Source organism: Rattus rattus, chromosome 4, assembly GCF_011064425.1.
Source record: "Rattus rattus isolate New Zealand chromosome 4, Rrattus_CSIRO_v1, whole genome shotgun sequence".
In the NCBI taxonomy this organism is placed as follows: Eukaryota; Metazoa; Chordata; class Mammalia; order Rodentia; family Muridae; genus Rattus; species Rattus rattus.
Window position 1 is genome coordinate 5538692 of NC_046157.1, and position 16482 is coordinate 5555173.

General features: G+C 49.1%; 2 protein-coding genes across 9 annotated transcripts; one reads left to right on the forward strand and one right to left on the reverse strand.

The window, feature by feature from the left end:
- The first annotated feature begins 173 nt into the window (after positions 1-173).
- On the forward strand, positions 174-5943 carry Polr2h (RNA polymerase II subunit H). Of its 3 annotated transcripts, none has more exons than XM_032899980.1 (5): positions 174-1455; positions 2255-2338; positions 2422-2515; positions 4071-4154; positions 5316-5943. In XM_032899980.1, exons 1-5 carry the CDS (start codon positions 1383-1385, stop codon positions 5356-5358), a joined length of 378 nt encoding a protein of 125 aa, XP_032755871.1. In that variant the 5' UTR covers positions 174-1382; the 3' UTR covers positions 5359-5943. The 3 variants fall into 3 exon arrangements, with proteins under 3 accessions (XP_032755871.1, XP_032755869.1, XP_032755872.1); XM_032899978.1 differs by having other exon boundaries at positions 181-1455; positions 5569-5943; XM_032899981.1 differs by lacking the exon at positions 174-1455 and adding an exon at positions 1509-2115 and having other exon boundaries at positions 5569-5943.
- Positions 5944-10087: 4144 nt separating this feature from the next.
- Positions 10088-15170, reverse strand: Thpo (thrombopoietin). 6 transcript variants are annotated; one of them, XM_032899995.1, is made up of 7 exons: positions 15021-15170; positions 14655-14693; positions 13632-13783; positions 13288-13415; positions 12943-13029; positions 10932-11099; positions 10088-10699 (listed from the first exon to the last, which is right to left on the reverse strand). In XM_032899995.1, exons 3-7 carry the CDS (start codon positions 13642-13644, stop codon positions 10088-10090), a joined length of 1008 nt encoding a protein of 335 aa, XP_032755886.1. In that variant the 5' UTR covers positions 13645-13783; positions 14655-14693; positions 15021-15170. The 6 variants fall into 6 exon arrangements, with proteins under 6 accessions (XP_032755886.1, XP_032755887.1, XP_032755883.1 ...); XM_032899996.1 differs by lacking the exons at positions 14655-14693; positions 15021-15170 and adding an exon at positions 14770-14810; XM_032899992.1 differs by lacking the exons at positions 14655-14693; positions 15021-15170 and adding an exon at positions 14452-14641 and having other exon boundaries at positions 10088-10687.
- Between the last annotated feature and the right edge of the window lie 1312 nt (positions 15171-16482).

Here is a 16482-nt window from a genome sequence, read left to right on the forward strand (position 1 = left end):
CTGGCGGCTTAGACGGGTCTGGGAGGATGCCTGAGAGCCCGCTCCCCCGTCGCCTCCCTTTCTTCTTTTTCCTTCCTTTCCTCCTGGTTCCCCCGGGAAGGTGCACCTGGAACAGCTAGGCCTGGAAAGAGGGGCGGAGGTGGAGGTGGGAGGGGACGGGAAGGGGTGAGGCCCGAGGGAAGGGAGCTATTGGTGCGGGGGAGGCCGCTCCTGGGAGGCGGGTACGTGGGGGAGCAGAGGTCGCTCCTCCCAGGCACCGCTTAAGGGGGAATTTGAGTAGCTGCTGACGCCCCGAGGAGACGGCACATTGAGGTTCCACATTGTCTTTCAGGGTCCTTGGAGGGGCAAGAAGAAGGTGGTGAGGGCACAAAGGGGATGGGCAGTGTTAGGTTGGAGCCACTGGGGAGGACAGTGTCCAGAAACCTGTGGAGGAAGACTAGTACCAGGATGAAGACTCATTCAGGAAACTGGGTGCCCAGTTCAGGGGCTGTAATGAGAGGACGTAGCACCTAGAAAGAAGGTACTGCCAGCTGTCGCTTCCCAGTGAAAGTCCAATGTCCGGTGGAGGCGCACTTCAGTGTCCAGAAGAGGGTAGTACAGTGGGGTGACAGGCAGTACCAAGTTCAATTGGCAGTGTTCTAGGGGATCAGTGTGAGGCTAGTGCCAAGCAGGGACAAGGGGAGACCGGGGTGGCGAGGAGGTGAAGCCCCAGGGGAGGACACAGCGCGCGCGGGCTTTCCTTTACCCGAGAGTGACATCCTGGCAAATTTCCAAGCCGGACGTACCCGGCTCGGGAGATGTCTAGCTGGTCAGAGCCAGCTCAGACCAGCGTGGGGGACCTTGGTGACAGTCTGAGAGCCTGGGCATTAGGTCCCGGAGGGCCGGTGCTCTGCGGGCGGGGTTCTGCTCCACCTGCCTGCAGCGTGGACTGTGCCCTCGACCCGCACGCGGACTGCAGGGAAGGGCTAGGGCCCGGCTTCTCTGGGCCAAGGATCAAGGTTCCTGGCTGGGTTAGGTCGCCACGCTTTCCACGCTTCGGGATCCACGGTCTGAAGGGGGCGCCGTAGAGCCAGGCGCAGCGCGGTACCCGCCGGAGGTGGGACTTAATTTGTCCCCGCCTTGGGCGGAGTCACGGAGCTTCGAGACTCGCCCACCCGGCCCGAGCCGCTCCGAGGTGGCCCTTCCCGGCGGAAGTGAAGAAGCCCGAGACAGAGGCAGCGGAAGTGGCTGCGTTACGGCAGCCTGTACGCATGCGCTCTCTGCCTCGTTGCCGCTTTTGGGGCGGTCCTCTGTCCTGTCTTCTTTTCTCCGCGTGAGGGGGTGCGCGAATCCCCAGTGGTGGCCGCGCGCTCAGCACCTCTGCAGCTCTCGTGCCCTTCACGATGGCGGGCATCCTGTTCGAGGATATTTTCGATGTGAAAGACATTGACCCAGAAGGCAAGAAATTTGACCGAGGTAAGGGTGTAGGGGGCGGTATGAGGGAAGAAGCCCAACATGCCCACCCACCCCAAGTGGCCCGTCCCACCTTCTCGGCGCCTCCCCCAGGAAACAGTGCTTTTCGTGAATGAGAAACTTGAGACAGCTTTTTCTATAATATTTGCGGTGCCTGGTGCCTGGGCGGCCCTAAGCCACGGTTCCAGTATATTCCCCCTGGGAACCTTTCTAACTCCCTACACAGTTATGTGTTCTACTCTGCACCTCGCTCGCACACTTTATTCTTAATAAAAGGTAGATGGTGCCTTACCTCATGTCTTGCATCGAGTTACCTGCCTGCCTCCCTAACACATAATTTTGTATTGACCTAAGAACTGTTAGCTCTTTTCGAAGCTCTCTGAATTTCATTCAGTTGACGGCTTGCTTGGTGTACTTATTTTCCCAACGATCAGGAAGTTGTTTTTTCTTGGTGTCACTTTGCCTGGAGGCAAATGTTTTAAGACAGATGTCAGTTCTCAATACATCCCGCAGTTTCCCTCAGCACAGTGCCTCCTACTAGGAACAGGAAGTCTCCGGACAAGTGAGAGTTTAGTCTAAGCCATCCAGGCATGTTTAGAGCCTAGAGACTGGCCACTGCTAGAAGGGCTTTGCTGCTTTCTTGGGACCTTGTCACCTTCTGAGGTTACTACCCTCTTCCTTCTTGTGAATCTGGTTTTGACTGCAGTTATGCGAGGCTGGTGGGTGTGGGCATGTTAGATGCGTTTGACCCCAAGCCTGCATCCCTAGGCTTTGTAATTATGTCTGTCTCACTCTTCCCCAGTATCCCGTCTGCATTGTGAGAGTGAATCTTTCAAGATGGACCTCATCTTAGATGTAAACATTCAGATTTACCCTGTAGACTTAGGTAAGTATTGAACACAGGTGACGACAAGAAGATTTTGGTCTTGGATGTCCACTTCTTCACTCTGATGTTGCTGCTCTATTCAGGTGACAAGTTCCGGTTGGTTATAGCTAGTACTTTGTATGAAGATGGTACCTTGGATGATGGTGAATACAACCCCACAGACGACAGGCCTTCCAGGTGAGGTAGCAGTAAACAAGTGACTACGATAAGAAGTGTATAGAAAGTATAATATGAGGATTATAGATTATGAATCTTATACATATAGTTATATATTATAGAAAATTTGGGGTTGGGGATTTAGCTCAGCTGTAGGCGCTTGCCTAGCGGCGCAAGGCCCTGAGTTGGTCCCCATCTCTGAAAAAAAAAAAAAAAAAGAAAAAAAAAAAAAAAAATTTGCTTCTGTAATAATATATAGCATATACTACCCTATGCATATTATATGCAATGTATAACATAAGTTATATAATATGTATTCGGTATGTTATATACTATGTATATGTTAATAATATAATTATATAGTAACATTATAAAAGCAACTATGAGAATATAATGAATGGAAAGTATACATATTTTATATATTATATATAATGTTATAATATATACTATATGTTATATATTATATGTATTATAAAGAAAGAAAAACAAGTATGTAGAAAGGTCTTTATATACTTGTTTCTAGGGATAAATGGTTGTTGTCAGTGGAATTTGGATTGCCTTAAAGACATTGCTGCAGTTAGAATTCTGACAACTGGAACTGGATGTGATGGTTTTTGTCTGTCATTCCAGGACTCAGGAGACAGATCATGAGTCTCAGGCCAGCCTTGACTACATGAGACTTTTGTGTCTAAAAAAAAAAAAAAATTGAAAAAAATCCAAATGAGGAGTATTGTTGATTACTGAGAGCAGCGGTCATAAGCTTGTGAATTGCCACTATATTTACTTGAGGCAGGGTTTTCTCACTTGGTAGTCCTGGTTGACCTGGTCTATGTAGATCAGGATGGCCTTGAACTCACAGTCACATCTACCTCCTCTGTTTCCTCAGTGCTGGAGTTAAAGTTAAGTACCTCCAATGGCTGCAGATGTAGCTTTTTTAAGGCTGAGGAGAGCAGTGCATAGTAACCTAAGGGAGCTTGGTGTGGTAGAAAGACTATGAAGTAGGGGTTGGGGATTTAGCTCAGTGGTGGCGCTTGCCTAGGAGCGCAAGACCTGGGTTCGGTCCCCAGCTCCGAAAAAAGAACCAAAAAAAAAAAAAAAAAAAAAAAAGACTATGAAGTAGTAGGTCTGGTGGCCCACACCCTTAATCCCAGCACCTGGGAGACAGAAGCACAAGTATCTGTCTGTGAGTTTGAGGCCAGCCTGGACTATGTAGCCAGTTAGGATGGCCAGGACTACATAGAGAGACCCGGTCTTGGGGGTTGGGGATTTAGCTCAGTGGTAGAGCGCTTGCCTAGCAAGCAGAAGGCCCTAGGTTGGTCCCAGCTCTGAAAAAGAAAAAAAAAAAAAAAAAAGGAGACCCGGTCTCAAAGGCTATAAGGCCACGAATTGCTCTGAGTTTTCAGCTCTCAGCCTTCTGTTTCCTCATCACCAAAATACAGATGGTCGTGTCTAGCTCACAGAGCTTCTGTGGGAGCTAAGGAAGGTCACGCTTCTGTAGTGCACTTCTTATCAGTCTCCACTTTCAAAGTTCCCTTGTACTGTTATCCTGAAGAGTAACTTGGTGTGTTGTTTGTAGGGCTGACCAGTTTGAGTATGTAATGTATGGGAAAGTGTACAGGATCGAAGGGGACGAGACCTCAACGGAAGCAGCCACACGTCTGTAAGTAACACGGTCTAGGAAAAGTCTTCTCCCTCCCTGTACTGAGGTGGGGCCATGCTTCTATTTCTGTGTTGCCTTCCCCCCACCCCCATGTTTTTTCTTAGTATTCCAAATCTAGGTGGAAGAATTTGTCTTGGGAACAGTTTCTGGTCTGAATGTGGGTCACTTAACGTCACCTGTTGTCAGGGTTTCAAGACTCTGTAGTCTAGAGGACACACTGGTAATCTGTCTTGCTTTGTGAGGGACAACAGAGCATCTTCCTGGATAACCACATGCAGTATTCATGGTTAGGCCTTTTTTGTTGGTTTTTACAACTTTATGTGTTGCTTCTCTGTATCCCAACCTTTGGATCTTTGGTTTCACCACCTGATTTTTTTTTTTTTATTTTCCTTTAAAATGATTTTAAAACAGTGTGGTTATCAGAAACTTGAAGCAGAGAAATATAAAAAAAAAAAGTCACCTAGGGAATCTTTTAGATAAAGAGTTTGAATAGTTGGTGTGGTGGCAAATACCTTTAATCCCAGCATTTGGGAGACAGAAGCAGGTAGATTTCTGTGAGTTGGGCTAGCCTGGTCTACACAGTGAGTTCAGGACAGCTACATAGTGAGACCCCTTTTCTTTTTTTTTTTTTTTTTTTCTAAGATTTATTTGTTTGTTTTATGTAAGTACACGGTACACTGTCATTGTCTTCAGACACACCAGAAGAGGGCATCAGATCCCATTACAGATGGCTGTGAGCCACCATGTGGTTGCTGGGAATTGAACTCAGGACCTTTGGAAGAGCAGTCAGTGCTCTTAACCTCTATGCCATCTCTCCAGCCCGAGACCCCGCTTTTCAAACACAGAAGCAAACAAGAAAAAAAAAAAAGGAGTTTGAGCATTTTTTTTTAACTGTTTACTTTTCCCTTTTAAGATCCTTTACAGTGTTTTCTTCTTCCTTCTTCTTTTTCCGTTAGCTGAAAACTCTCCCCAACTTTTTCCTTTTCCCTTGGAGACAGGGTCTCTGTGTTAGCCTGGGTTGGAACTGACCCAGGTTACCGCTGGACTCAGGAGATGTACTTGACACCTGCCGCTGCTGGGAGTGTAGGCGTGAGCCATCCTCCTGGCTTCTTTAGCATCATCAAAAATATTTATCTGCGTGTGTATGTGTATCACATGCAAGCGTGAGTCCAGCAAGTTCAGAGGAGGGCCTTGGATCCCTTGAATGGGATCACAGTGCTTGTGACGTGCCTCGTGGTGCTGGGCGCCCAGGTCTTCTGCATTCTGCAAGAGCAGTTCGAGATCTTAAGGCTGAGCCATCTCTCCAGCTCCTGTGTAAGCAGTGCGGTAGCTGTGTAGCACTGCAGTGAGCGGTGACACCTTCATCTGGATGTCCCCTCGTTCTGGGCTTAGCCGCGTTTCCCGTCTATTCCAGCTCTGCGTATGTGTCCTATGGCGGCCTCCTCATGAGGCTTCAGGGGGACGCCAACAACCTGCATGGATTTGAGGTGGACTCCCGAGTCTACCTGCTGATGAAGAAGCTGGCGTTCTGAACTTCCAGGAAACCAGCCTTGCCGCTTAGTCACTCGAGCCACGGACACCGGTCAAGCCTGTGCACGAGCTGCTGGTGTTCGCCTGTAGAAGTGATGGTGCTCTGTGTCCTCTGTGGTACATCTTCAGCTTCTCCGAATTCAGTGGAAAACTGACCTGTCTGTAAAAGGCCAAGTGGGAGAGCCTAGCACGAACCTGAAGTTGTATATTATTATTTTTTTTTTAATTAAAGTTTACTTTTTCAGACTCTTCTCCATCACTGGGGGAAGGGTTTTTTTTGTTGTTGTTGTTGTTGTTGTTTTGTTTTTTTTTAAACATTTATTATGTATAAGTACATTGTAGCTGTCTTCAGACACACCAGAAGAGGGCATCAGATCTCATTACGGATGGTTGTGAGCCACCATGTGGTTGCTGGGAATTGAACTCAGGACCTCTGGAAGAGCAGTCAGTGCTCTTAACCACTGAGCCATCTCTCCAAGCCTGGAATCGAAGGTTTTGCTTTTGCTATTTAGCCCACACTGGCCTTGAACTTGATCTTCCTGCCACCATCCCCTGAGTTTCTAGGATTGAGTCATACCTGGTATTTGCAAATCTGGGTCTCAAAACCCTCTGTTCTAAATTTCTGTCTCTGTTTGTCTCTCTGTCTCTGTCTTTTTCCCTTTCGATTCCCTCTTACCTTACTCTGTGTGTGGTGTGTGTGTGTGTGTGTGTGTGTGTGTGTGTGTGTGTGTGTGTGTGTGTGGTGTGTGTGTGTGGTGTGTGTGTGTGGTGTGTGTGTGTGTGTGTGTGTGTGTGTGTGTGTGTGTGTGTGTGTGTGTGTGTGTGTGTGTGTGTGTGTGTGTGTGTGTGTGTGTGTGTGTGTGTGTGTGTGTGTGTGTGTGTGTGTGTGTGTGCATCACCTGAATCCTGGGAATTGAACTGAGATCGTCCAGACAAGCTTCTTTATTTACTGAGCCCTTTTGCTGGCCTCCAGTTGTCTCTTGATGACCTGGATTTGTCACAGGAACCGGTTTCCCTGCTGGGATGCCTGGGGTGTTTCCTTCCCTTCTCTTTTTCGGTCTTTACAAGAGGTGTTAGAAAGGTGTTAGAAATAATGTTTAGGGAAATGGGTTGAAAATGAGTGGCCTCAGCGGGGAGGAGCAAAGGTGTTTTCACTTTCCACTGTAGGGTGTGTGGGTGTGATGCACTGGGGGATGGGAGGAATCGGCATAATCATCCCATGGAGTCTGCTTTTGTAGGGCTGAGGGAAGATGGATTAGGTTACACTGGAAGATCCTTATCAGTAATGTGGTACAATTCCACCGTCTCGGTAGACTCCTGGCTGTCCCAGCAAAGAAAAGGGGACTTGAGAAGTATTCTGCTTATAAGCACTCCCCCCCCCCCCAAAACATATATTTTGTCTTATCGTATGCGTGCGTTAGGGAGAAGGTAGCTCTCAGGAGTCCCTTCTCACTAACATGTGGTGCACATTCGGTCAGGCTTGATGTCGGGCTCCTTCACCCACTGAGCCTTCTTGCCAGCATGCTCTTCGTGTGCAGGGTGCGTGTGTGTGTGTGTGTGTGTGTGTGTGTGTGTGTGTGTGTGTGTGTGTAAGTGTGTAAGAAATGATGGAGTCGGCTACACAGAATGATTTGGTTTTGGCTTTGGTTTTGACAGTGCAGAGATCAAACCCAAGGCTTAGTAGGCAGGCAAGTGTGGCATCCATCACTCAGCTGGATCTTTAGGCAAGGTTTAAAAAAAGCCCTCAAAGGTAGAGTCTGAACTGCCTGAAACTGGTTATATAGCCAAGGGTGGCCTTGAACTGTTTTTTTTAAAGATTTTATTTATTTCATGTATGTGCATACACTGTCACTGTCTTCAGACACATCAGAAAGGGACATTGGATCCCATTACAGATGGTTGTGAGCCACCATGTGGTCGCTGGGATTTGAACTCAGGACCTCTAGAGGAGCAGGCAGTGCTCTTAACCACTGAGCCATCTCTCCAGCCCAACCTTGAACTTGTGATCCTCCTGCCTCAACCTCACAAACTGCTGAACTTACAGGCGTGCACCTGGTTTCAGGATTAGAGTCTTAAGGCGGATAGGGTTACGCAGAAACCGGTTACTCAGATTGCCAGTGCTGAGGTGCCTGGAACTTCGGCTAAGCTGCAGGGAACATTCTCACCTGCTGTCTGCTGAGAGCACAGTTTCTGGTCTCCGGCATGTCTAACTCTGGGTGCTGGCTCTTCTGGGCTGTAGCGTTTCGCTCGGTGGTTTTTCATTTCTTTGGTTTGGTTTTGTGCCGAGAGGATTGAACCCAGGACTTGTGTTTGCTATGTAAGAGCTCTACCACTGAGCTATGTCCTTGCAGTAAAAATTAATGTTTGAGACAGTCTGGACTCAAACTCTGTGTAGCTGGAGTACTGTGTTTACAGGCATGTACCATTATGTACAGCTTTTCCTCTTTAACTTAAATTTTATCCGTGTGTATGTGTGATGCGTACGCGCACACGTGGGAGTCAGCGCGTGATGCTGTGCATAATGAGGTCAGAAGCAACGTCTGGGAGTTGGTTCTTGCCTTTTCCGAGGGTTCCGGGCCATAGACACGTTAGACTCACGCGATAAGCACTTGGACCTATTGAGCCATCTTGCTGGCCCTGAATTCTTTCTCAAATGTTAAATTTAGCTTCCTTTAGTGTTACAACAAATTACAAATTATACTTATCCTAGAATTAGTAGATGAAGGACTGTCACGTAGAAACTGACACTGAGGTTCCGATGATGTTTTTTTAAGCTCTGTGCATCTGTTGATCCCTTTGTCGGGTTCTGCCCACACAGACACCTAGCGCTGTCTGGATTGTTATCCCCACAACTGTTATCTGCTCGCTCGTCCACTCAGAGCTCCTTAAGACTTTATGTACTCTCCAAGGACGTGGAAGTCTCTGAAGTAAATAGACTCACCAAAGGGCATGCTAGGCAGTTCACCACACCAGGAAGATGGATGGGCTGAGACTCAGACTGGAGTGTCCTTTTTCTGCTGGAAGGCTATGTGACCATTGGGAAGCCTTGGTGTCTCTTCATGTATAAAACAGGATAGGTAATACCTACCATACAGAGTTGGGATGGGGGGATCCTGGGACATCTACTCCCTGTGTGAAGAACACCTTTCCCTTGTGTGTGTGTGTGTGTGTGTGTGTGTGTGTTTGGAATTGTGAGACCCTGACTTCTCCACCTACATGGTAGTCTTTCCTCCTTTACTTTGGAATAGAAGAGGGAAAAGCTCTCACCAGTCTTCTCCTCGCAGGACTCTGGCCATTTAGGCTGACCCTTGGCAATATAGTTTTTGTTCTTGTGCAAAGTAAACCTCTAACACCAACGAAGCAGAGACTCACGTTTACTCGCAAAACCCGTTAACTCTGCCTTCATTTGCGGGGGAGGGTATTTCCCAGGAGAGTTCATGGTGGTCACACAGGACTGCCTTTTAGATGCATTTGTGGAAACTGGAAAGAGTTTTCAACTGCTCTTTGCTTGTCCTGCTGCGTGAGCTATGGAGTCTTACTCTTACCATTTCCTGCACTTCCGCCTGACCTCCACAGGAGGGAAGCAGGAGCCCAGGCCTGCGTAAGCTCCCGCTGAGCTGCTGATACTCTGAGCTGTTTGCTCAGCTGCCTCATCCAAGTCTGGTCTTTTCCGAACCATCTGCACTGCTTACCTGGGCGTGGAGTTCCCCAAGCTTCCTGTTAGCTTTCTTGGGAGGTAGGGTCCGGGAGGTCTGTTGTCCCAGTGAAGAACATTGGTCCCTTGGTTTTTAATTGGCTTTTGGGTACTGTCGTTCTCAAACAGGTTCAGTCTTGTCTCTAAGTAGGGGCAGCCTTTCTCAGAGATTAACCTGCTAATCCTTTATCAAGAGCAGTATCTTGAGGACCAAACATTCTCACTGGGAATCACACTGAAGGGAATGAGGGCATTGGGAGGGAACTTAAACTTGAAAGCAAAGAAGAGTTCCCTTTCGTTTTCTGATACAGTATTAGTCTCTACCTGGGTTGAAAGGCTAGACCGGTCTAGGCATTTGCAGACTTAGTGTATGAAAGCACATGTAGAGAATTCGTCATTTTCAGATTTATACAGGAAATAGACCAAAGATAGCTGCTCTGATGAATATTGTTGATAGGTTAAGAAAATATCGCTCCTAAGATTGTACAGTGTCCTGGCCTGTGTATCCCTTTCCCAGGGCCCGTTAGGCGAGAGCAGGACGTCTAGTGAGCTGCCTCAGAGCCTTCCTGAGGAAGCTTGCCCCTGAGAGATGTTGCAGACGCTCGCTCTCCGTGCCAGTGCACGGGACTCTTGCTGAGACCAAGTCCTGGAATGAGGGTACCTTGTGACTGGATGAGGGCCGGTAGAGTTAGGTATGGTGTTGGAGGGGTCAGGAAACGGGGTGGAGCTGGGGTGGAGACCCAGGGGTGGGCAAGGTAGGTGGAGACCCAGGGGTGGGCAAGGTAGGTGACGGAGGGAAGAGTGTGAATCCATCAGCAGCAAGGCTTGGGATAGGAGGAAGTCCACTCTGGAGGTTGAGTGGCAAGGAGCCTTTGTTGAAAGCTCCTGGCACAACGTCTGGGGCTTCCAGGGTCTGAAGTGAGGTCCCAGCAAAGAGCCCATGAGTTCCATTCACAGGTTCGTGTGTCCCGTTCAGGTATCCAGGGATTTGGTCTAGGGACCCGGAGGTTTGATTTAGCTGACCAGGAATAATCTTGGCTCTGAATCCTTGAAGCCTGTTCAGAAGTCCAGGGCCAGCAGCTCCGGCTACAACACTGAAGTTCGTCTCCAACAATCCAGAAGTCCTGTTTGGGAACTTGTTTAGTGTGAGGAGTTGAGAGGTTCTGCTTGGGACAGCTGTGGTGGGCAGGGTCCGTCTGACACAGAGGGCGGGACCTTCTACCAGCAGCAGGAAGCGCACCTTTCCCCGCAGCAGTTGTTGCAAGCTCAAGAAGAGGGCACTGGGGTCCTTGTGAGCTGTGGTCCTGCCCTGTGGAGGAAGCTGAAGGCAGAGGATGGGCCTGAGGCCAGTGAGTTGGCCCACATATCAGGCCTCTTCTCACTAAGGTGGAAAGATTTACTGCCGGCACCCAGGTATTGTGGCTGAGAAGCATCACTCCGTATAGACCAGCTTTCATACACCGAAGGCACCTAGAATCTAGAATCCCTTGTCTTTTCCCAGGTCCTTAGAGGAACTGAGTAAGAGGGTAGTTTCTATAGGTCTGGGGACTTACCTGGGTTCCTAGGAGGCCCTGCAGGGCCCCCAAGAGAAGGCGAACCTGCCCAGAAAGCTGTCCCAGGAGGGATGAGAGGCAGGAGGGTTCCAACTGTCCTCGTGCTACCATCACCCCCTCCAGTAGAAGGGACACTGCCCCTAGAATGTCCTGTGCCTTGCTCTGTTCCTGAGAAAGAAAAAGTAGACTGCTTCAAAAAAAACGTGCTAGGAATGGGTGGGGAACCCATAGGAGTAGCCAGCAGGATGAATCATAGGAGCTGAGAATTGGACAGGATGAGGGTCCCACCCATCACAGGAATTCCTCCACAGTCTCCTAATAACCAGCCATTGGCCTCTGCTTCAGTAACTCCAGTGTCCATCAGTGTAGCTTGGTCTTGCATGGACTCTTAGAAAGCCACCCTGTCTTGTCGCAGTGTTTAGCTCTAGGCTGCACCGTTGCAGTCCTAGTCTTTCGGATACAAAACTGTTGCCCACAGCATTTCTAAGTTAAACGTAGCAACAAAACTGTCACCATAACCGTGAAGATGAAGAGAAAGGGCTTGACAAATGGCAGAGCTGGATATGATGGCCCAGGCCTCTAATCCCAGCACTGGGGGGTGGGGTAGGGAGGGGGCTGAGATAGGAGGATCAGAAGTTCAAGGCCAGTCTGGAATACATAGTTAGACCCTGCTACAAACACAGAGATAAAGCTATAATTTATATGACTCATCCTTCTCCTGACCCAGGACTCCTAGGAGACTTGAAAAGAAAGGGGATTCTACAAGAACAGCTAAGTGCCACCTGGCTTGCTTTTTTGCTGCTGTTTTTTTTTTTTTTTTTTTTTTTTTTTTTTTGAGACAAGGTCTCACTATATAGCCTAGGATAGCCTGTAGCCCCTCATCTTTATGCCCCACTCTGTGAGCTGCTAAGATTTCTGGTTTGGGTCACTATGCCCAGCAAAGATTTGAATCTTGATTTTGCCTTAATTTAGTGGTACTTTCTGCTTTATGTAATCTGTGGACAGCAGACCAGAGTCCATGACAACTTAAGAAGGTTGAGAAGCTGGGCATTGATGGCACATCTTTGACCTCAGCACTCGGTAGGCGGAGGCAGACAGACGGACCTCTGAGTTTGAAGCCAGCCTGGTCTATAGAGCAAGTTCCAGGACAGCCATGGATAGACATAAAGACACCCTGACTTGAAAAACCAAAGGAGAAGGAGGAGAAGGAGGAGGAAAGGAGGATGAGGAAGGAAAGAGGAGGAGGAAGGAGAAGGGAGAAGGAAGGAGAGGAAGACGAAGAACAAGAAGTCAGACAGACAGACAGACAGGAAGCTGACGAGTCCTTGAAATGGCTCAGGTAAAGGTGCTTGTGGTCCAGCTTGATGACTCTGACCTCTACATGGCATGTGCTGCCGTGTATATAAACAATGCATTAAACAAAAGACTGAACAAGACTAAGAATAGGCCAAAGGTATGGACACGAAAGGCTTCTAATCAACTTTTTATGGTATTCAGTTTCAAATCTTTTTAGCATGCATATGTACGTACTATCTCATATATATGTGCGTGTATATACAAATATACATATGTACAAATATATGTGCGTGTATTTACATATACACGTTACATGCACACGCACACGCACACATGTGTTTGAGATAGGGTCTTATCCCTGGCTGGCCTTGAACTTACAGCGATCTGTTTGCCACTGTCTCCTGAGTGATGAGATTAAAGGCATGAAACTAAGCCTATTTGGTCGGAAATTTGGCATTGTTTTCTCAAGAGCTCATCATAGGTGAATGTAATTTGGGATAAGGTGGCCAAGCTGAAAGTAAGACTTTCAGGGAATTCAAGAATTTTCACGAATAGAGGAGCAGTAGGGATCTGATAATAACAGGAGCTAGGGAAGGCGATATGACAAACTACCCCCCCTCTCTTTTTCTTTTTTTGAGATGGGGTCTCACTCTGCAGTCCAACTGACTGGTGGGAACACTCTAGGCTAGCAGGTGTGAATCCTGGAGCCTCTTACCGTCTGGGTTTTCCATTCTCCCAGGCTAAAGTCCACAGCAGGCAGCAGGACAGGGATAGACAAAGGGTTGACGTCAGGACACTGACTCTGTTTAAAAAAAAAAAAAAAAAAGGTGAGGGCAGGAGGAAAGAGCTGAAGTAGAGGTCAGGAGGGTGGCCATGACTGGGATGGTCGTCCTTAGTACCATGCCCATGGGAGCTTCTAAGAGACTAACGCAAAGTGTAGCCCTTGCCAGAGCTAAGATGAGGTGGTGTTGCCAAAGACAGTACAGGAGTGAGGAACTGAAGGCCTGAGCTCCTCAACTCAGTTAAGGGGACAGAAAGCAAAGGGCTTGGGGTTGCTCACCAGTCGGCTGTGAAGGAGGTAGGAGTCACGAAGCAGTTTATTTAGGAGTCTGGGGTCACACGCGGGAGGAACTGGGCTGGACAGAGTTAGTCTTGCGGTGAGGAGAAGTATGGCCACCAGGAGCAAATCTTAGATGAGGAGAGGTGAAGTTGAAGGGTCGATAAGGAGAAACGCACTCTCAGGTGGTGACTCAGGGATCCCCATTTGGGAGCCAGACCTGAAATCCAGGGGTCTGGTGTCCAGACAGACACCTTTTCTCCGGAGACCGGGTTTCCCAGCCCTCTGCATCCTTGCCCCCTGCCAATCCAAGCTTGAACTTGTCCCCAGCCCTCACGTAGCCTTACCAGTCAGCTCCATTCTGCCCAGGGTGTCTGACTGCAGTGGCTCCCTGTGTGGGGCCTCTCCCCTGAATCTTTCCTGGGGCCATGGAGACGGCTTGAGCTTTTGTACCTCTGCACAGAGTGGGGTGGGGGACAGGTGGGCCAAGGAATCTATCCTGAAAATGACAGAAATAGTGAATCTTTCATCAGGTCTCAAGGAAAAGACTTTCTGGTGCAGGGAAACACGTGCGTGGAAGCCTTGAGCTGCCGGCCAGCCAGGGCCAGAGTTCTTCGAGTTCTGACTCTCCCATGTTTTCTTGTGACTGAAGCATAGAGTGTCTCCTCTTTGTCGGGGGATTCTTCAGTGACTCCGATGAAGTCCTGATGCCCCATCTACTGATTGCTGCCCTGCTGAGAGCAGCGAGATGTTACATACCCAGCTTAAGTGGACTCAAATTCTGAGCACCATCACTTGTTATCTGGGAGAGAACGTGGGATGGGAATAGAGAAGGGGGTGTCGTTAAGTCAGGAGAAGAGTAGAAAATGGGTCATTGGGCCAAGGAGAGAAAGTGGCAGATGAGCACATGTGCTGAGGAACAGAGACCTTGTTGGGAGTGGGGCTGAGGCAGGAGAATGGACCACCAGAGACAAGAATTAAAAGAGATACTTGTTTCTCATTCTTTCCTTTTTGCCCCGCAAATAAAACCCAGGACTTTTCTTTAGATTTCCAAGTTCTGAAATGCCCCATTACTCAAATCAGAGGGCTAATAGAAGTAGGACGTCCTTCCTGAGGCAAGTGTCCTGAGAGGCACTTAACAGAGCAAGACGATACTACCGCACTCACATGGCTTATTTCACCTTAGACATGGCCGGTGTATTCATTGCAGCTGCAGCTGCCTCCCCGCCCCCTCCAGATCCCTTCCACATCCTTCCTGGGACCCCCACTTTTCACAAGTTGAGCAGAGACTTGCACCTGATTCAATATTGGGATCTCCTGGGGGTCTGTCAACACACACAAGCTTCCCCTCTATTCCCCTCTTGGCTCACCTCAGCCAGTTCCCCAGTCCCAGGATTCAGAACCTTAAGCTAACAGGAACGACAATATGAGAATGGGGGTTAGGATTGTGTCCCCCAGGACAAAGTTCTCTTGCTCTGCACGCACCTCTTTTCTTATTCTCTCATGGCCCCAATGCAGCGAGACCTATCTGTGAATAGTCCCTCATAAACCTGTTACCCAACCCCCTTTCCCTGCTCTGTCCCGCTCCTCCTATTCTGGGAAGGCTCCACTCTTCTTGACAAAGGTCAGTGCCTGTAGGTTCCAGTTTGCTTGCCCCTCCCCCAGCTCTGAGCCGAGCTCTTTCTTGTTCTTCATACCATACCCTCACTTAACCCCAAATGGTGCTTGTCACTCACCAGGTGAAGAAGGGCTTCAGGACCCAGGTACACAGTAGGCAGCACTCTGGGGAGCAGGTAGGTAGGAAGACACTGGCTGGGGGTACAGCCCCTCCTCTGTAGTAGGGTCACAAGCCTGCCCAGGCCACTTCCGCCCAATCAGAGAGCAGAGAGCCACCAAGCCCTGGTGAAGGCCCCGGAAATGACGACTTCTTTTCCTATCCACCGGGCCTAGAGCCCACGGCTGGACCATGGTCGGTGAATGGAGCCCGGCCCCTCCACCCACACACACTCTAGAGAGGATCTGTATAGCAGGAGCTGTCTCATGTCCTGGGCACATGAGACCCTGGGGCCTGGGTGAGAGAGAGGAGAAAGGGGTTTGTCTAGGAGAAATCTGGTGGAATACATTTGTCCCTGGGAAAGAGAGGGCTTGCTTTAGATTGGTGACGTTTTGGTTCCTGACTCTCCAAATTTCTTTTCCCTGAACAGTATCCCTGCGGCTGAAATCTGACAGCACTTTGGCTTTCTTGTGTTCCCTTCCATATTCCCCTGCTCCAGAGGAGTGTCTTTCCTGGTACTTCCCCTTTCCAACTGGCAATGTAGGGATTGCCTATATGAGAGAATGATCATGTTACAGGAAACAGGGTTTGGACGATATGTGGGACCTGGGGAGTGAAGGGATATGCGTTTGGTTAAGACTGAGCCCAGAGCACCTCTTTAATCTCAGCACTTGGGAGGCAGAGGCAGGTGGATCTCAGGAAGTTTGAGGCTAGCCTGGCCTACCTAGTGAGCTACAGGCCAGCCAGGGCTACATAATGAGAACCTGTTTCAAAAAGAGAGACAGACAGTTAGATTGACTGGGCTTAGGTACCCTTCTTTCTTCTGGAGGTACAGGGACCTGGAGAGCTCAGCTCTGTGGGCAAGCCTGCCGTTGATTGCTCAATGGTCCCCTTCCAGTCCTACCATTATACATGTGACGAGAGAAATAACCAGGCCCATCTGTTCCTGTCCTAGGAAAGACAGCTGCCGAGCCTCCCCCACAAATACCTCTTTGCTGGCTCCTCTCTCTCTTCCTTTGGCCCGGGCTCTAGCTCCTGTGCTTTCTCCTCAGACCCTGTCTCCCCACAGTCTCTGTCCTCAGGGACCCTGGGGCCTGACCCTGCCCTCTCTCCCTTGTTCTTCCTCAGGCTTTCTCCCGTGCCTCCTCTGAGGATGGGCTATCTATTAAGGAGTATGGCCCAGATCCCGGAATTCTCCAGTTGAATAAGAGATACCTCCTAAGATTAGGAAGCCTGATGCTTGGATAGCGGGAAGTGGTGGGGGTAGGAGAGGATGGAGAGGCATGTCTAGAAAAGCAGGACGAAGGAGGTGGGGAATGACCTGGAGAGGAATCAGGTCCTCCCTCGGATGAAGGAAAACCACCAGTCAGAGGTGATAGATGATAGAGTTGGATGGACTTGGGGACAGGTTGGGGTGGTGGTGG